This window comes from Colobus angolensis, unplaced genomic scaffold (genome assembly GCF_000951035.1).
Source record: "Colobus angolensis palliatus isolate OR3802 unplaced genomic scaffold, Cang.pa_1.0 Scaffold246, whole genome shotgun sequence".
Classification (NCBI taxonomy): domain Eukaryota; kingdom Metazoa; phylum Chordata; class Mammalia; order Primates; family Cercopithecidae; genus Colobus; species Colobus angolensis.
This window is the reverse complement of record NW_012115666.1, coordinates 2,055,384-2,073,412: the sequence shown is the minus strand read 5'-3', so window position 1 is coordinate 2,073,412 and position 18,029 is coordinate 2,055,384. Positions and strand designations below refer to the sequence as shown.

At 39.2% G+C, this 18,029-nt stretch overlaps 1 protein-coding gene across 3 annotated transcripts in view; it reads right to left on the bottom strand.

Annotated features, from left to right (window-relative positions):
• AGTPBP1 (ATP/GTP binding protein 1) overlaps positions 1 to 18,029 on the bottom strand; it is a 205,896-nt gene that overhangs the window by 174,020 nt on the left and 13,847 nt on the right. The window contains exon 2 of one of the 3 annotated variants that reach the window (XM_011945894.1): positions 3,790 to 3,854. The exons of the other annotated variants lie outside the window; for them this stretch is intronic. Coding sequence (XP_011801284.1) covers positions 3,790 to 3,821 — 32 coding nt within the window. The 5' untranslated portion in view covers positions 3,822 to 3,854. The remainder of the gene's footprint in view (positions 1 to 3,789; positions 3,855 to 18,029) is intronic. 3 annotated transcript variants of the gene reach the window in all.

Below are 18,029 nucleotides of genomic sequence, written 5' to 3'. Positions count from 1 at the left end.
TGTTGGCCAGGCTGGTCTTGAACTCCTGACCTCAGGTGATCCACCCGCCTCAGCCTCCCAAAGTGCTGGGATTACAGGCATGAGCCACCATGCCCAGCCATGAATTTATACTTTAAAAACTTGCCACAAAGAAAATTCCAAGTCAAGGTACCTTAACTGATGAATATTACTAAACATACAAAGAAATAATACCAATTATATACAAACTCTTCCAAAAAAACTGAAAAGGAGGAAATGCTTCCTGATTCCAAAATTCTATGTGGCTAGTACCTAATACCAAAACCAGATTACAAGAAAAGGAAAAAGCAGCCTAATGTGCTTCATGAACATAGACGCAGAAGTTCTAAACAACCCTTTAGCAAATCAAATCCAACAATATATGAAAAGGAGAATTACAATATATCATGATCAAGTAAGATCTATCACAGGAATGCAAGGTTGGTTTAATACTTGACCACCATTCAATATAATTCACCTATTAATAAACTAAAAGAGAAAAACCTTGTAGCCATCTCAACAGACAGAAAAAGTATTTCACAAAATCAGACATTCATACTGGATAAAAAATTCTCAGCATACTAGAATATAAGAGAATTTTTTCAACCTGATAAAAAGCATCTACAGAAACTCAGTTAACAAAATGCTTAAAGGTAAAAGAATGCTTTTCTCCAATGATCAGAAAACAAGATAAGGATATCCACTGTCGCCATTTTTTTAGTGATACCTACTAAATGAGTTCATCCTCCAATGTCATTCAGCTGCTCAATAAAGGTTACCCAGCGTAAGGACTTTGTCTCTTGGATGTGATGGAAAAATTTAAAGCGAGGTAAAGACATCTCAGGTATCAGCAAGAATGTGTAATAATGGACAACAGATTCTATACTAATAAAAGAGGAGGAGGAAGAGATGAATGAGAGAAAATAAAAGTTAACAGAGTAGAGCTCTGGGTGAGGTAGAACTCTTAGAGAACAGATATTTGAGCAAGTGAGCTAGAAAGATAACAGATTATAGTTGGAGAATGAAAAGAATAAATTAGTATTTTGAAATGAGAGTTTTTCTAATGATAAGATTTAGGGCATGACCACAATGGTAGAGAGTGAAGTGTAGAGAATATTTCTGCTGCTTATATTTCACTAGATGTGCTTCTTTGATCTAAATCGCCACTTACTGCCATCTGCCATGGTCTTTACATCTGCCAATCTAATCTATCTAATTAGAATCTTTGTTTAAATTCAGCAACTCTGATTATTCCACTAACCCTCAAGCTACCCTTGCCTCTTCAAGCCCCTACCACACAATAAACACCTGTTTATGAGTACCTTATTTTCAAATTCTATACATCTCAAAATTTAACACTTCACTACACACTGGTTAAGTCACCATACTGCATTTGTTCAGATATTCTTTATCAACTTACAGGCTTTGCATAAAAAGAGAATAGGGCTTTTTTTTTTTAGAACATATTCAACACTCATTTTCTTCAATACACTGTATTAAGTGTTATATTCATGTTTCTTTTCTACTGTCACAGATTTAGTACCAAGCTAGGTACACAAAATTTCTCATAATTGAGAAATAAATCAAAAAGAGGCAAAGAAAAAAAAAGAAATCAAAGAGTATCTACAGAAGCCTCTAGAGACATGAAAGTACACAAAAGATTTTCTGTGAAAATTGGTGAGCTCTCATCAAATTTGAAGAAAGAAAAAAATTCAAAACAAAACCTGGAAGTATTATTTCTCCCCGCTTTTCAGACCCTTTGAAGACATTCTTGTAAGTTCTCTGACACAGTCTCAAGATGCCATACTATGGGAAGGGAGCTTTGACCCTTTTCTATCTATCTCAGTTTGCCTTATTGCATTCAGCTTTCTTCACAGAGCAATATGACAAGTTTTACTACAAATTATAATTGCCTTTAGACAAAGACTATTTGCAGTGATTCCAAATTAGTTACCCTACAACAAAAACAAAAACAAAGCAAAACAAAAAATATCTAATAAAATATACTTCAGCAGAAAAAAATTTTAAATGACCTTAGGAGCCAGAGGCTTTCAAACTAAAAGTAATTTCACATTTTTATGCACAATGATCTAGTAACTTTAGATAGTTTAGCTAATCAATAGAAATAGCATTATTTGTTTGACCTGATGCAAAAAGTAAGGCATTTTTTAAAAAGATCCTTTTAAAAATACAAATAATGCCTAATTCCTTTCCTATAGAAATTACACAAGTATGTGACTAAAATGAAATTTGGTATGATGTATTACATAGTTACTAACTGCAAAACCTAGCAATTTAAGGAATAAATCAAACCTAAACAGTGTGTATACTATTCATTATAAAACAAATATAAAGCATACCTATGAATGTAAAGTTGTATACATGTAACCATAAGAACATTGCGACAAAGCAGAAACTTTCACTACCAATATTAATACACTGTTAATTATACCAAGCCAAACACCATCTAATCTTCACAGCCTTATGATAATAGCATTATCATTAAAATAACTGTACAGATGAGAAAACTGAGGCTTCACAAAATTACACATTTTGCTCATGGCTGTATAGCCAAGACAATTTCAAATACAATCAATCAGAATTGTCTTTCAACTGAAAGAAATAAAACCAACATTAAGACAATTTCTTGATATTTAAGAACTTTAACAGAAATGATACAGTGTGCGTTAACTCAGGAATCAGTTAAACTTTTTCTTTTTTCTTTTCTTTTTTTTTTTTTCTTTTTGAGACAGAGTCTTGCTGTGTTGCCCAGGCTGGAGTACAGTGGTGAGATCCGGGCTCACTGCAACCTCTGACTCCCAGGTTCAAACAATTCTCTAGCCTCAGCCTCCCAGGTAGCTGGGATTACAGGTGCCCACCTCCACACCCAGCTAATTCTTGTATTTTTTATAGAGACAGGGTTTCACCATGTTGGCCAGACTGGTCTCGAACTCCTGACCTCAGATGACCCACCCGCCTCAGCCTCCCAAAGTGCTGGGATTACAGGCGTGAGCCACTGTGCCCAGCCTAAACTTTTCCTGTAAAGGGCCAAATAGTATATATTTCAGGCACTGTGGGCTATGCAGTCCCTGTCGTAACTACTCGAATTTACCATTTTAATGCAAAAGTGGCCACAGACAATATGTAAATGAATTAGCATGGCTGTGTTCCAAAAAACACTTTATTTATAGATGCTGAAATGCAAATTGTATATAATGTTCATGTATCACAAAATACTATTTTTTTTAACCATTTAAAAATGTAAAGACTGGCATGGCACGGAGGCTCACACCTGTAATCCCAGCACTTTGGGAGGCTGAGGCAGGTGGATCACCTGAGGTTAGGAGTTCGAGACCAGCCTGGACAACATGGTGAAACCCTGTCTCTACTAAAAGTACAAAAAATTAGTCGGGTATGGTGGTAGGTGCCTGTAATCCCAGCTACTCAGGAGGCTGAGGCAGGAGAATCATTTGAACCCGGGAGGCAAAGGTTGTAGTAAGCTGAGACTGTGCCACTGCACTCTAGCCTGGGCAACAAGAATGAAACTCTGTATCAAAAAAAAAAAAATGTAAAAACCATTCTGAGCTCACAGGCCACACAAAAACAGGAGGTGGTCATAGTTTGCTGACTCCTATTTTAACTGAAAAGTTAAATGTTAATAAACATTTTTAATTACATAAATGTACTATCTACTTAAACACAAATAATACTTTGTCAAGTATTGAGTTTCAAATAACTCTGTCATACATTATTTCTGTAACTTATGCATACTGATATTTAGAATTACAGTACCTTTTCTCTGGTATCACTTTTAACTTGCTCATCTTGAGTTATTTCATTTCATAATTGCAGATAATCTAAAAGAAAAATGTTAATGATATTAAAAACTTATAACTCTTTTTTCTATACATTAGATATCACAGAAGCCATACAATGGAAAGTTTTCATTATGGGCAACACAAGATAACACCGGAAACAAAGAGAGAACATTTGAGTTCTATGCGCTTCTGCTGGGTCACTTCAGAATGCAATGTATGACTATTAAAATACCTATCATCAGCCAGGAAACTGTTATCAGATACCTAAAATCAGCCAGGAAACTGTTATCAAAATCAATAAAAAAAAATTGTTATTGATTTTGATAACAGTTTCTGCTACAAAACACAGAAAATGTAGGTTTCTGCTACAAAAACACAGAAACCTAACATAATGTCATTTGCAACCTAATGTTAAGATCTTTTGAGACAGTTCAAATTATCCTTCCTGTTCTAATACTCTTCCTTAAAATACATAAACCAATCACAGCATCCTGTGATTAGTGCACTTACTGTACACCCTTCACACAGTAGTCAAATACTAGTAAATATGTGTTATTTCCATATAAGAACATTTTCAAATTAGTAAAAGCTTCTATGCACATCTTCCCTCAAACAATAGGTTTCATTTTTAGACATTATACATGTTAAAACAACCTTAAATCTCAATTCACACAATTTTCATAAATCTTCAAGTTTATTTTGCAACTATTAACCCAAAAATACTCTAAATATCTTTTAAATACCAATGCTTACTGAAGCAGAATTTTTTGGCATCACTAAAAAGTAGAAATAACTACTGTGAATTCAAAAAGTTAATCACGGCTGGGCGTGGTGGCTCCCGCCTGTTATCCCAGCACTGTTGCGGGGGGCCAAGGCGGGTGGATCACCTGAGGACAGGAGTTCGAGACCAGCCTGGCCAACATGGTGAAACCCCATCTCTACTAAAAATACAAAAATTTTTATTTTTGTATTTTTACAAAAATACAAAATACAAAAATACACACACCACTGGGTGTGGTGGTGGGTGCCTGTAATCCCAGCTACTCAGGAGGCTGAGGCAGGAGAATCACTTGAACCCAGGAGGTGGAGGTGGCAGTGAGCCAAGATCGTGCCATTGTACTCCAGCCGGGGCGACAAGAGCAAAACTCCATCTCAAAAAAAAAAAAAAAAAAAAAAAACAGTTAATCACATACTTACGAAATATTTAGTAATGTCATATTTAAAGAGACAACACACACAAAAATGGCAAACTTCAAATTGTTTAACTTAATACATCTAGAAGATACTCTGATAAAGTAGAAGATATTCTGGATGTTCTTCTTCAATAACAGAACTTTTCAACAACACATACGTAATTTTCATTTTCTTAACTAAAAAAAGGAAATATTTAGAATTGTGTACAAAAAATACATCAATTGTTTTTAAAGTCAATGAGAAATTTTAAATTGTAATTTTTTTTTACTTTTTTAAGACACAACTACAAAATCTAACTTTTTTCTATTTCTAAATTAAGTAAAAATCACTATATATCCACAGGGAGGAAAAAATCTTATGTGATTTCAAAAGCACTGTTGCTGCCACAAACAGAAGAGACTATTAATACACTAACAGCACATCTCATGAGAAGTTCCCTGTGGATTTTATTAGAGATGATAGAGTTGAAAAGAATAATGGTGAGCACTAATATCACAGCCAACTCTATTTCAACAGATAAGAAATGATTTGAACTTGCAGTTCACAGTAAAATAAACCACAGGCATTTCTCTCCTCTTCCTCTCGGGACTAGATTACAGTAAAAGTAAAGAAATAAAGTTGGTTCCTCTCAAGTCCTTCTGGCGTTACCAAAGTGAACAGACCCTGAAGAGGGTCCACAGGTGGGAAGTGAAGTCAGTGCCTCAGTTGCCTGTATGTGTTTTGTGCCTTATTCTTTTATCACGCAAAAAAGGAGAATTCACTGCAGTGAATGAAGTGCATTTTAGCACTGCTTTTTCTACTGTAGTTGGTGTTTGAATGAGATGACAATGGAAGAGATGAAGAATGAAGCTGAGGCCATTTCCATGTTTTATATGCCCTTCTATGCAGTCATGTATCCTGTGTTTAATGAGCTGGAAGGAGTAAATCTGCCTGCAGCTCTAGAATGAGTAAATCTGTCTGTAGCTAGACACCGAGACCATTTTCATTATGGCTGAAAAAGACAATGGTAAAATGTAGCTTCATCATAATCTCACCCTGAAGACTTTTTGCATCATTTTTGCTATTATCATTCTAAGAATTACAAGTCAGAAGAATCTATACCTTAATGTGTCATTATATATCATTCCTTAAAATAATTGTATATATTGGTGTTGTTTCTGGCATTTTAACTTGAAAGTGATATACTGCAAGATAACATAGTTAAGAATATTTGATAGCAAATATTCAATATATGGTATATATCTGTTAAACATCTCTTGAAAAACTGCATATATATGTGTGCATATATGATCAGAATATCAAGACAACATGGTGTAATGTTTAAAAAAACTTCTAACAGGAGCTTATTATAGCAGTTTATCATAAATAAAGGGCCTGGCGCGGTAGCTCACACCTGTAATCCCAGCATTTTGGGAGGCCAAGGCGGGCAACCTGAGGTTAGGAGTTCAAGACCAGCCTAGTCAACATGGTGAAACTCCATCTCTACCAAAAATACAACAATTAGCCTGGCCTGGTGGTGCAAGCCTGTAATCCCAGCTACTCAGGAGGCTGAGGCAGAAGAATCACTTGCACTGGGAGGCAGAGGTTGCTGTGAGCCAAGATCGCACCACCGCACTCCAGCCTGGGTGACAGAGCGAGACTCTGTCTCAAAAAAAAAAGAAAAATGAAAATAAAGCAACAAGAATTCTGAAGAAGGGAGAGAGGAATGAAGGAAGGTTGGTTATGTTTAAGCCTACAGTGACAGAAAAGAAAACTACGGGGGAAGAAGGAACAGGTATTCTGCTAAGAAGAATCCAGGAAACTAGTAACCTAGCGCTCGGAAACAAGGACGACAGAGGAAGACTACGAAACGGGGCTAACTAAAACTTTGGAACTGCAAATAGTAACTTCTTACCTCTTCCATATCTCCATGCCCCACCACTGTGGAACATGCTCAGCAGTATCAAGCATCTAACCCCTGGCAAATAATCTTCACTAAAGAAACAGACAACTTCAAAGAATTCTGCTTTCTAGGCTTAAGAGTCCCCAATGAAAAAGGTCAGCTCTCAACCCTATTATCCTAAGGCAGGCCAGTGTATCCCTTAAAGTTCACTTTTTATTACCGAAGCCTGAAGCCAGAACACTTCAGAATAAATGAAAAATCTTGCAAAAGCTTGTGGTGATTACAATATGGTGTAATAGAAAGTGCAGGCACCTAGAAGCAGAAGTGTTGCATTTCACAAAGTTTGTGGCTTTGCCAAGCAAGAGTGATAAAGCAAGAGAGGGGCAGAGGAACTGAGAATGTATGGAAAAAAAGTGATTATAAAAACAGAGCTCAGAATTTAGGTATAATCTCCTCTTTCCTCTTTATTGAATCATTTTCATCACCATAAAATCAAGATATTTCTGTGTCTTAGGAAAAAAACTTTCTCACTCCCATCCCCCAATCCAGCTACTGTCCCATTTCTCTCCTTCTGAAAGCAAAGACTTCTTTATGCACACTGTCAACAAGTCCTCTCTTCCAATCCTCTCTTAAACACATTCCAATCAGACTTTCCCCACCCCACTCCACCAACACCATTCTTCTCAATAACCAATGATCTCCATGTTACTAAATCCAATTGTCAATTCTCAGTCCTCATCTTATTTGTCCTATTAGCAGCATTTGATAAAGCTGACCACATCCTCTTCTTGGAAATGCTTTCTTCATTTGGCTATATACTTTTGTTTCCTCCCAACCTCACTGACCACTTCCAAGTTCACTTTAATGGAATGCCCAGGGCTTAGTCCTTTCCCTGTCCTCACCTAACTACAGTCACTTCCTTGGTGATCTCATCTAGTCTTGTAATTACTCAACATTTCCACTTCAATCTCTAATAATATTACCAACTCAACACATACAAAACGGATCTGACCTTCCCTTCCAAGTGTGCTCTACCCTGGCTTTCCCATCTAAGTTAAAGACAATTCTATGTCTCCAGTTGCTCAATCCAACTTAGCTTCATCCTTGTCTCTTATCCCACATCCAATACATCGGGGAGTCTTGATAATTCTACTTTCAAAATATATCCAGAATCTGATCACTTTACCACATCTACCATGGTCAAGTCAACAACGTCACTAGTCTCCCTTCTACCTCTGACGCCCCCTACAGTTTATTCTCAACACAACATGCTTAGTGATCCTTTAAATAGACTGAGGGATAGAAGGAGGAAAAAACACCTTAGGTAGATTTTTGTCACCACTCTGCTCAAAGCCGTGTGCGGCTACCCATTTCAATGACATAAAGGACCCTAGGGGAATACCCCCAGTCCTTACCTCCCTGTCTTCATATCCTACCTACAAGTCTTCTCACTCACTCTGCTCTGGATGCACTGCACTGGGTGGGCCTCCTTGCTTTCCTCCAACATGCCAGGATCTCACTTTAGTGCCTTTGTATAAGCCATTTATTTTGCCTGGAATGTGTTTCTGCCAGATATCTCAATAACGAACTCCATCACTTCCTTTGCTGAAGTATCACCTTTTCAATACAGCCCTTCCCAACCATCTTATTTAATATTGCAAACTACCTGCAGACCCTAGCATTGCCCTTGCTGGAATCTACTTTGTCTTCTTCCAGAGCACTTACTGCCTTCTAAAACATAATGATTCAAAAATAACTGAACAGGCTGGGTGCAGTGACTCACATCTGCAATCCCAGCACTTTTGGAGGCCAAGGTGGGAGGACTGCTTGAGCCCAGGAGTTCAAGACCAGCCTGGGCAACATAGCAAGAGCCCTTTTCTACAAAAATAAAAAAATTAACCAGGCATGGTGGCATACACCCGTAGTCCCAGCTACTCAAGAAACTGAGGTGTGAGGACCACTTGAGCACGGGAGGTTAATGCTGCAGTGAGTTGTGTTCACACCACTGCACTTCAGCCTGGAAGACAGAGAAAGACCCTGTCTCAAAAAATTAATAAAATAAAAATAACTGAACATTTTTGCTATGGTCTGAATGTTCATGTGCCTCCCAAAATCCATATGTTGAAATGCTAACCCCCAAGTGACAATATGAGAAGTTGGGGCCTTTGGGAGATAATTAGGTCATAAGGGTGGAGGCTTCATGAATGGGTTGAATGTCCTTTTTTTTTTTTTTAAATATACTTTTAAGTTCTAGGGTACATGTGCACAACGTGCAGATTTGTTCCATAGGTATACATTGCCATGTTGGTTTGCCACACCTATCGACTCATCATTTACATTAGGTATTTCTCCTAATGCTATCCTTCCCACAGCCCCCCAACCCCCGACAGGCCATGGTGTGTGATGTTCCCCACCCTGTGTCCATGTGTTCTCATTGTTCAACTCCCACTTATGAGTGAGAAGATGCAGTGTTTGGTTTTCTGCCCTTGTGATAGTTCGCTGAGAATGGTGGTTTCCAGCTTCATCCATGTTGCTACAAAGGACATGAACTCATCCCTTTCTATGGCTGCATAGTATTCTATGGTATATATGTGCCACATTTCCTTAATCCAGTCTATCACTGATAGACATCTGGATTGGTTCCAAGTCTTTGCTATTATGAATAATGTCACAATAAACATACGTGTGCAAGTTATTGCCTCAATTCAGAACCTGTTATTGGTCTATTCAGAGATTCAACTTCTTCCTGGTTTAGTCTTGGGAGGGTGTATGTGTCCAGAAATTTACCCATTTCTTCTAGATTTTCTAGTTTATTTGCATAGAGGTATTTATAGTATTCTCTGATGGTAGTTTGTATTTCTGTGGGATCGGTGGTGATATCCCCTTTATCATTTTTTATTGTGTCTATTTGATTCTTCTCTCATTTCTTCTTTATTAGTCTTGCTAATGGTCTATTTTGTTGATTTTTTCAAAAAAAAAAGCTCCTGGATTCACTGATTTTTTTAAGGGGTTTTTTTGTGTCTCTATCTCCTTCAGTTCTGCTCTGATCTTAGTTATTTCTTGCCTTCTGCTAGCTTTTCAATTTGTTTGCTCTTGCTTCTCTAGTCCTTTTAATTGTGATGTTAGGGTGTCGATTTTAGATCTTTCCTGCTTTCTCTTGTGGGCATTTAGAGATGTAAATTTCCCTCTACACACTGCTTTAAATGTTTCCCAGAGATTCTGGTATGTTGTGTCTTTGTTCTCATTGGTTTAAGGAACGTCTTTATCTCTGCCTTCATTTCGTTATTTACCCAGTAGTCATTCAGGAGCACGTTGTTCACTTTCCATGTAGTTGTGCAGTTTTGAGTGAGTTTCTTAATCCTGAGTTCTGATTTGATTGTACTGTAGTCTGAGAGACAGTCTGTTGTGATTTCTGCCCTTTTGTATTTGTTGAGGAGTGTTTTACTTCCAATTATGTGGTCAATTTTAAAATAAGTGCAATGAGGTGCTGAAAAGCATGTATATTCTGTTGATTTGCGGTGGAGAGTTCTGTAGACATCTATTAGATCTACTTGGTCCAGAGCTGAGTTGAAGTCCTGAATATCCTTGTTAACCTTCTGTCTTGTTGATCTAATATTTACAGTGGGGTGTTAAAGTCTCCCATTATTATTGTGTGGGAGTCTAGGTCTCTTTGTTGGTCTCTAAGGACTTGCTTTATGAATCTGGGTGCTCCTGCATTCAGTGCATATATATTTAGGATAATTAGCTCTTCTTGTTGAATTGATCCCTTTACCATTATGCAATGGCCTTCTTCGTCCCTTTTGATCTTTGTTGGTTTAAAGTCTGTTTTATCAGAGACTACGATTGCAATCCCTGCTTTTTTTGCTTTCCATTTGCTTGGTAGATCTTCCTCCCTCCCTTTATTTTTAGCCTATGTGTGTCTTTGCATGTGAGATGGGTCTCCTGAATACAGCACACTGATGGGTCTTGACTCTTTATCTGATTTTCCAGTCTGTGTCTTTTAATTGGGGCATTTAGCCCATTTACATTTAAGGTTAATATTGTTATGTGTGAATTTGATCCTGTCTTTATGATATTAGCTGGTTATTTTGCCCATTAATTCATGCAGTTTCTTCATAGTGTCGATGGTCTTTACAATTTGGCATGTTTTTGCAGTGGCTGGTACTGGTTGTTCCTTTCCATGTTTAGTGCTTTCTTCAGGAGCTCTTGTAAGGCAGGCCTTCTGGGTGACAAAATCTCTCAGCATTTGCTTGTCTGTAAAGGCTTTTATTTCTCCTTCACTTACGATGTTTAGTTTGGCTAGATGAGAAATTCTGGGTTGAAAATTATTTTCTTTGCGGCCGGGCGCGGTGGCTCAAGCCTGTAATCCCAAGCACTTTGGGAGGCCGAGATGGGCAGATCACGAGGTCAGGAGATCGAAACCATCCTGGCTAACACAGTGAAACCCCGTCTCTACTAAAAAATACAAAAAACTAGCCGGACGAGCTGGCGGGCACCTGTAGTCCCAGCTACTCGGGAGGCGGAGGCAGGAGAATGGCGTGAACCCGGGAGGCGGAGCTTGTAGTGAGCTGAGATCCGGCCACTGCACTCCAGCCTGGGGACAGAGCGAGACTCCGCCTCAAAAAAAAAAAAAAAAAAGAAAAAGAAAATTCTTTTCTTTAAGACTGTTGAATATTAGTCCCCACTCTCTTCTGGCTTGTAGTGTTTCTGCCGAGAGAACTGCTGTTAGTCTGATGAGCTTCCCTTTGTGGGTAACCCAACCTTTCTCTCTGGCTGCCCTTAATATTTTTTCCTTCATTTCAACCTTGGTGAATCTGACAATTATGTGTCTTGGGGTTGCTCTTCACGAAGAGTATCTTCGTGTTGTTCTCTGTATTTCCTGAATTTAAATGTTGGCCTGCCTTGCTAGGTTGGGGAAGTTCTCCTGGATAATATCCTGAAGATTGTTTTTTAACTTGGATCCATTCTCCCCGTCACATTCAGGAACACCAATCAAACGCAGACTTGGTCTTTTTACATAGTCACATATATCTTGGAGGCTTTCTTCATTTCTTTTCACTCTTTTTTCTCTCATCTTGTCTTCTTGCTTTATTTCATTAATTTGATCTTCAAACACTAATATCTTTTCTTCCACTTGATCGAATCGGCTATTGAAGCTTGTGCATGCGTCATGAAGTTCTCGTACTGTAGTTTTCAGCTCTATGAGGTCATTGAAGGTCTTCTTTATACTGTTTATTCTAGATAGCCATTCATCTAACCTTTTTTCAAGGTTTTTAGCTTCCTTGAGATGGGTTAGAACATGCTCCTTTAGCTCAGAGAAGTTTGTTATTACCAACCTTTCTGAAGCCTACTTTCTGTCAACTCATCAAACTCATTCTCAATCCAGTTTTGTGCCTTTGCTGGCAAGGAACTGCAATCCTTTGGAGGAGAAGAGGCACTCTGGTTTTTTGAATTTTCAGTTTTTCTGCTCTGGTTTCTCCCCATCTTTGTGGTTTTTATCTACCTTTGCTCTTTGATGTTGGTGAACTACAGGTGGGGTTTTCATGTGGATGTGCTTTTTGTTGATGTTGATGCTATTCCTTTCTGTTTGTTAGTTTTCCTTCTAACAGTCAGTCCCCTTAGCTGCAGGTCTGTTGGAGTTTGCTGGAGGTCCACTCTAGACCCTGTCTGCCTAGGTATCACCAGCGGAGGCTGCAGAACAGCAAATATTGCTGCTTGATCCTTCCTCTGGAAGCTTCATCCCAGAGGGGCACTCGCGTGGATGAGGTGTCTGTCAGCCCCTACTGGGAGGTGTCTCCCAGTCAGGCTACATGGGGGCTTGGGACCCACTTGAGGAGGCAGTCTGTTCATTGTCAGAGCTCAAATGCCATGCTGGGAGAACCACTACTCTCTTCAGAGCTGTCAGACAGGGATGTTTAGGTCTGCTGAAGCTGTCTGCTGCCTTTTGTTCTGGTATGCACTGCCCAAAGAGGTGGAATCTAGAGAGGCAGTAGGCCTTGCTGAGTTGCAGTGGGCTCTGCCCAGTTCAAGCTTCCTGGCCTCTTTGTTTACACTGTGAGCACAAAACCGCCTATTCAAGCCTCAGTAATGGTGGATGCCCCTCCCCCTGCCAAGCTGCAGCATCGCAGATGGATCTCAGACTGCTGCGCTAGCAGTGAGCAAGCCTCCATGGGCGGGGGACCCACCCAGCCAGGCACAGGAGGAAATTTCCTGGTCTGCTGGTTCCAAAGACTATGGGAAAAATGCAGTTTTGGGGCAGAAGTGTACCGTTTCTCCAGGTACAGACTGTCATGGATTCCCTTGGCTAGAAAAGGGAAATCTCCCGACCCCTTGTGCTTCCCGGGTTAGGCAACGCCCCGTCCTGCTTTGACTCACCCTCCATGGGCTGCACCCACCATCCAATCAGTCCCATTGAGATGAACCAGATACCTCAGTTGGAAATGCAGAAATCACCCATCTTCTGCATCAATCTCACTGGGAGCTGCAGACTGGAGCTGTTCCTATTTGGCCATTTTGGAAGCTTCCTCTGGGTTGAGTGTCCTTCTAAAAGAAACCCTAGAGAATAAGCTCTTCCCTCCCACCATGTGAGCACACAGTGAAAAGGCACCATCTATGAACCATGAAACAGATCCTCATCAGATACGAATCTGCCAGTGCCTTCATCTTAAACTTCCCAGCCACCAGAACTGTTAGAAATACACATCTGGCCAGTTACAGTGGCTCACGCCTGTAATGCCAGCACTTTGGGAGGCTGAGGCAGGTGGATCACCTGAGGTCAGCAGTTCAAGACCAGCCTGGCCAAGATGGAGAAACCTGAACTCTACTATAAATACAAAAATTAGCCAGGTGTGGTGGCGGGCACTGGTAATCCCAGCTACTCAGGAGGCTGAGGCAGAAGAATCATTTGAACCTGGGAGCCTGGGAGGCAGAGGTTGCAGTGAGCCAAGATCACACCATCAACAGAGTGAGACTTTGTCTCAAAAAAAAAAATAAAATAAAGCTACCTACTCTATGGTATTTTGTTATAGTAGTACAGACTAAGACAACTTTGAAAATTGTCATTACTGAATAACCAGTGATACATGAACCTGTGTCAAAACCAATTTTTGAAAGAACAATCAGTTTATTTTTATAAACTTACAAATGCTCAATATATGCCACATCATAACATATACCTTAATGCCACCATCTACTTTATCCCAGACCCTTATCCATTAATCACCACTGTTTACTAGAAAAGCAACGAAAATAGATTATTTCCTCAAGGTTGTGGGGAAAATGTGGTGAAAGTCCAAGGTTCTTGATATATCCGCATAAATACTCACATGGTATAATATCTAAGATTTCACTGGCCACTACTTGACTCTTTTTATTCACACAATAACACAGAAAACTTATTTAACAATGTGTTACATCTGTTATCTTATCTCTTTCCACTGGAATTAAAACTCCATGAGGACATGGATCTTTGTTTTGCTCACTAAATGCTGCCCAAGTGTCTAGAAGAATGCCAGCATACTGCAGGTGCTAAATAAAATTTTTAATTAATGAATGCTTTTAAGTTTCCTTTTGGAAAAAATTTTACTACACAAACAAGCAAGAAAGTCTTCATTTTTAAAAATCCAGTAATATGGCAGATATGGTATAATGGCACACAGTATCTATCCCAATTTCCCTCTACTGTGCCTTCCTATACCACAGGAAGTTGAAAGTTTAAAAACTAAAAAGCATTTCCCAGACTCCCCTGCACCCTGCAGCTACACTTCCAGATGTAACTTAAGTCCACCAAATTCGTCACATGTGAGAGATTTAGAAGATGAGCAAAAGCTGCCTGATTATAGAGGAAAGCACAGACACAGGCACGTTCAGTTTTTCTACAACAATGTATTCGAAGAGGTCCCAGAGTGTAAGGCAGGGATTCTCAACCTGGAGTCCACAAGATATTGAAGATACTGCTTGAGTTCTTTGAGGGATCAGAAATTTAACAAAAAAATTTTTTTTAATTTTTTAACTTTTGTGCATCAAGCAATGAAAGTATTGACAGTAAATGAACAACCTAACAACTGTGTTAGAAATTAGCCATATGTGGTAGTGCACAGTAAGACCATGTTTATTGGGATACAGTTGTCCTTGATAACTGGAGGTTGCTACGCATAGTGGGAGGATGGTAGGGGGCGAATGAACATCAGCCTCTCCCTCTCCAATTACCTCCCCAAACCTCCCTGTAGGCACCGCCAACTGCCTGATATGAGCAAAAAAGTTCTACAAGTGTAATGGAAAATTGGAGAGAAATTTTGATTCTGATGAAAAGGCCAGCCACAGTGGTTTACACCTGTAATTCCAGCACTTTGGGAGGCCAAGGTGGGAGGACTGCTTGAGCCCAGGAGTTCGAAACTAGCCTGCACAATATAGTGAGATCGCATTTCGACAAAAAATTAAAAAATTAGGCCAGGAGCAGTGGCTCACACCTGTATTCCTAGCACTTTGAGAGGCCGAGGCGGGCGAATCACCTGAAGTCAGGAGTTCGAGACTAGCCTGGCCAACATGGCGAAATCCTGTCTCTACTAAAAATACAAAAAAAAAAAAAAACAAATTAGCCAGGAATGGTGGCACATGCCTGTAATCCCTGCTACTCGGGAGGCTGAGGCAGGAGAATTGCTTGAACCCAAGAGGCAGAGGTTGCAGTGAGCCGAGATCATGCTACTCGCACTCCAGCCTGGGAGACACAGCAAGAGTCCGTCTCAAAAAAAAAAAAAAAAAAAATTAGCCAGTGTGGTGGCATGCACCTACAGTCCCAGCTACATGGGAGGCTGAGGTAGAAGGATCACTTGAGCCTGGAAGATTGAGGCTACAGTGAGTTGTGTTCACGCCACTGCACTCCAGTCTGAGTAACGGAACAAGACTCTGTCTCTAAAAAAAAAAAAAAGTTTACACCTTGCAACTCAGTTACCCCCAATGTTTTGCTATTTGGTACAAGCTTTGTAAAACACGGACAAAATTACAATGGAATTATATCATGAAAATTTAGTTTTGTGATTTTTTTCTCAATTAGTTTTTTGTTACGGTCTTATGTCTTATACATTAACATCTGCATTTTACAAATGCCCGATAATCCAACGTGGTAATTTCTGAGGATGAAGTGTGAGAATAGAGCCAAAGGAAAATTCCAGCAAGGTTGGTAAAGAACGGTATCTAGTGAGTCATTTCATGGCACCAGTACATCAAGAGACACATGAAACAAGTCCCTCTTTACAATGCAAACTACGTATCAATGGATGTATACAGGGCTGCACTAAGTTTTCCCATACCATTTTGTGGTGCCTGTGGAAAACAACTTTACAAATACAGCAACGGTTTCAGCAAAATTCAACAGACACTTAAATACAAATTACATTCATTTGACAAGTTAAATGTCAAATGTAATGGAATCTCAAAACACACTGAATATTTTGTTTAAAAAACAAAAATGAGTGAAAAGGCTGAGGCAGCAAGTTACATAGTAATAGAATGTATTGCCCAGCAATGGGAAAGTCACACAATTGGTGGTGAGAATCTACTATAATTATAATAAAAAATGTAAAATTACACTGAGTAAAAGATCAGTAAAATGTTTATATGAGATACAGAAAAGAAACTGAAAAAAGTTCAACAGTACATGTTGAGCATCCCAAATCTGAAAATCTGAAATCCAGAGTGCTCCGAAATTCGGCCAGGTGTGGTGGCTCACGCCTGTAATCCCAGCACTCCAGGAGGATGAGGCGGTCAGATCACCTGAGGTCAGGTGTTCGAAACCAGCCTGGCCAATATGGTCAAACCCCATCACTACCAAAAATACAAAAATTAGCTGGGCGTGGTGGCACGCACCTGTAATCCCAGCTACTCAGGAGGCTGAGGAAGGAGAATCACTTAAACACAGGAGGTGGAGGTTGACATGAGCCGAGATTGCACCACTGCACTCCAGTCTGAGCAACAGAGGGGGACTTCGTCTCAAAAAAATAAAAGCAAACCCCACTTCACAACACAGTGTTTTCTTCACAGAGAGATGCTGGTGTCAAAAGCCCTAGGAAAGGAAATTTTTAAAGTTCTAATTGAAGTTCCAAAAAAGTATTAACTTATATAAAAACCTGTTCATTCAAAAATGTTTAAAGAACTGTGTAAAAACATGGATGAAGAGCACATAAATCTACTACATACAGAAATACAGTGGCTTAGCAGAAGAATTCTCAACAGGTGTCTAAACTGAAAGATGACTTTCAGGAGTACTTTCGCAAACACAGCGGACCAGATTTTGCCAAGTATTTTGAGAATGAAGAATGGCCCAATCTGCAAACATTTGTTATCACATGAAGTAACTGAACAACTCTCTGCGAGACCTTAGAGAAAATATTTTTAAAGCCAGTTGTGGTGGTTCACACTTGTAATCCCAAGTGCTTTGGGGAGACCAAGGCAAGAGGATCACTTGAGGCCAGGAGTTCTGTACCAGCCTGGGTAACATAGTGATACCTCCATCTCTACAAAAAACAAAAAAAAATAAAAAAAATCAGTTGAGCATGGTAGCATATGGCTGTAATCCCAGCTACTTGGGAGGCTGAAGCAAGAGGAATCCCTGAGCCCAGGAGTTCAAGGTTGCAGTGAGCTATGACTGTATCACCATACTCCAGCAAGACCATGTCTCAAAATATACATTTTCTATATATAATATATATTATATATATTATGTATAATTATAATATGTATTTTATACATAATATATATTTTACATATTATATATGTTTATTTCAAGTGACAAGATTCTTGGGGAAAAAACCTGTGATCAAAAAAAGGAAATCTTAAAATGTTTCCATTGTTTCTTGGGCTTGAGAGTAAGAATGTTTATCTGCAAATCTCAAGTCTTGCTGATATAGGAGAAAAATATTAAAAAGGAAAAGTAAACAGTATTTTCCTTTTCTTTTCAAATAAGTGTAAGACTGAGGAAGGAACCCTTTCTCTGAATCTTGTGCCCAGGCTGAGAACTTAACTTTGAGGAGGAGGAATTTGCTCTTCCTCCTCACTGATGATACACTCAAGATGAGATTTATGCTCTTGATTATACACTCAAGATGAGATTTACTGATCATAAAAATGTTATGGATTTCCCT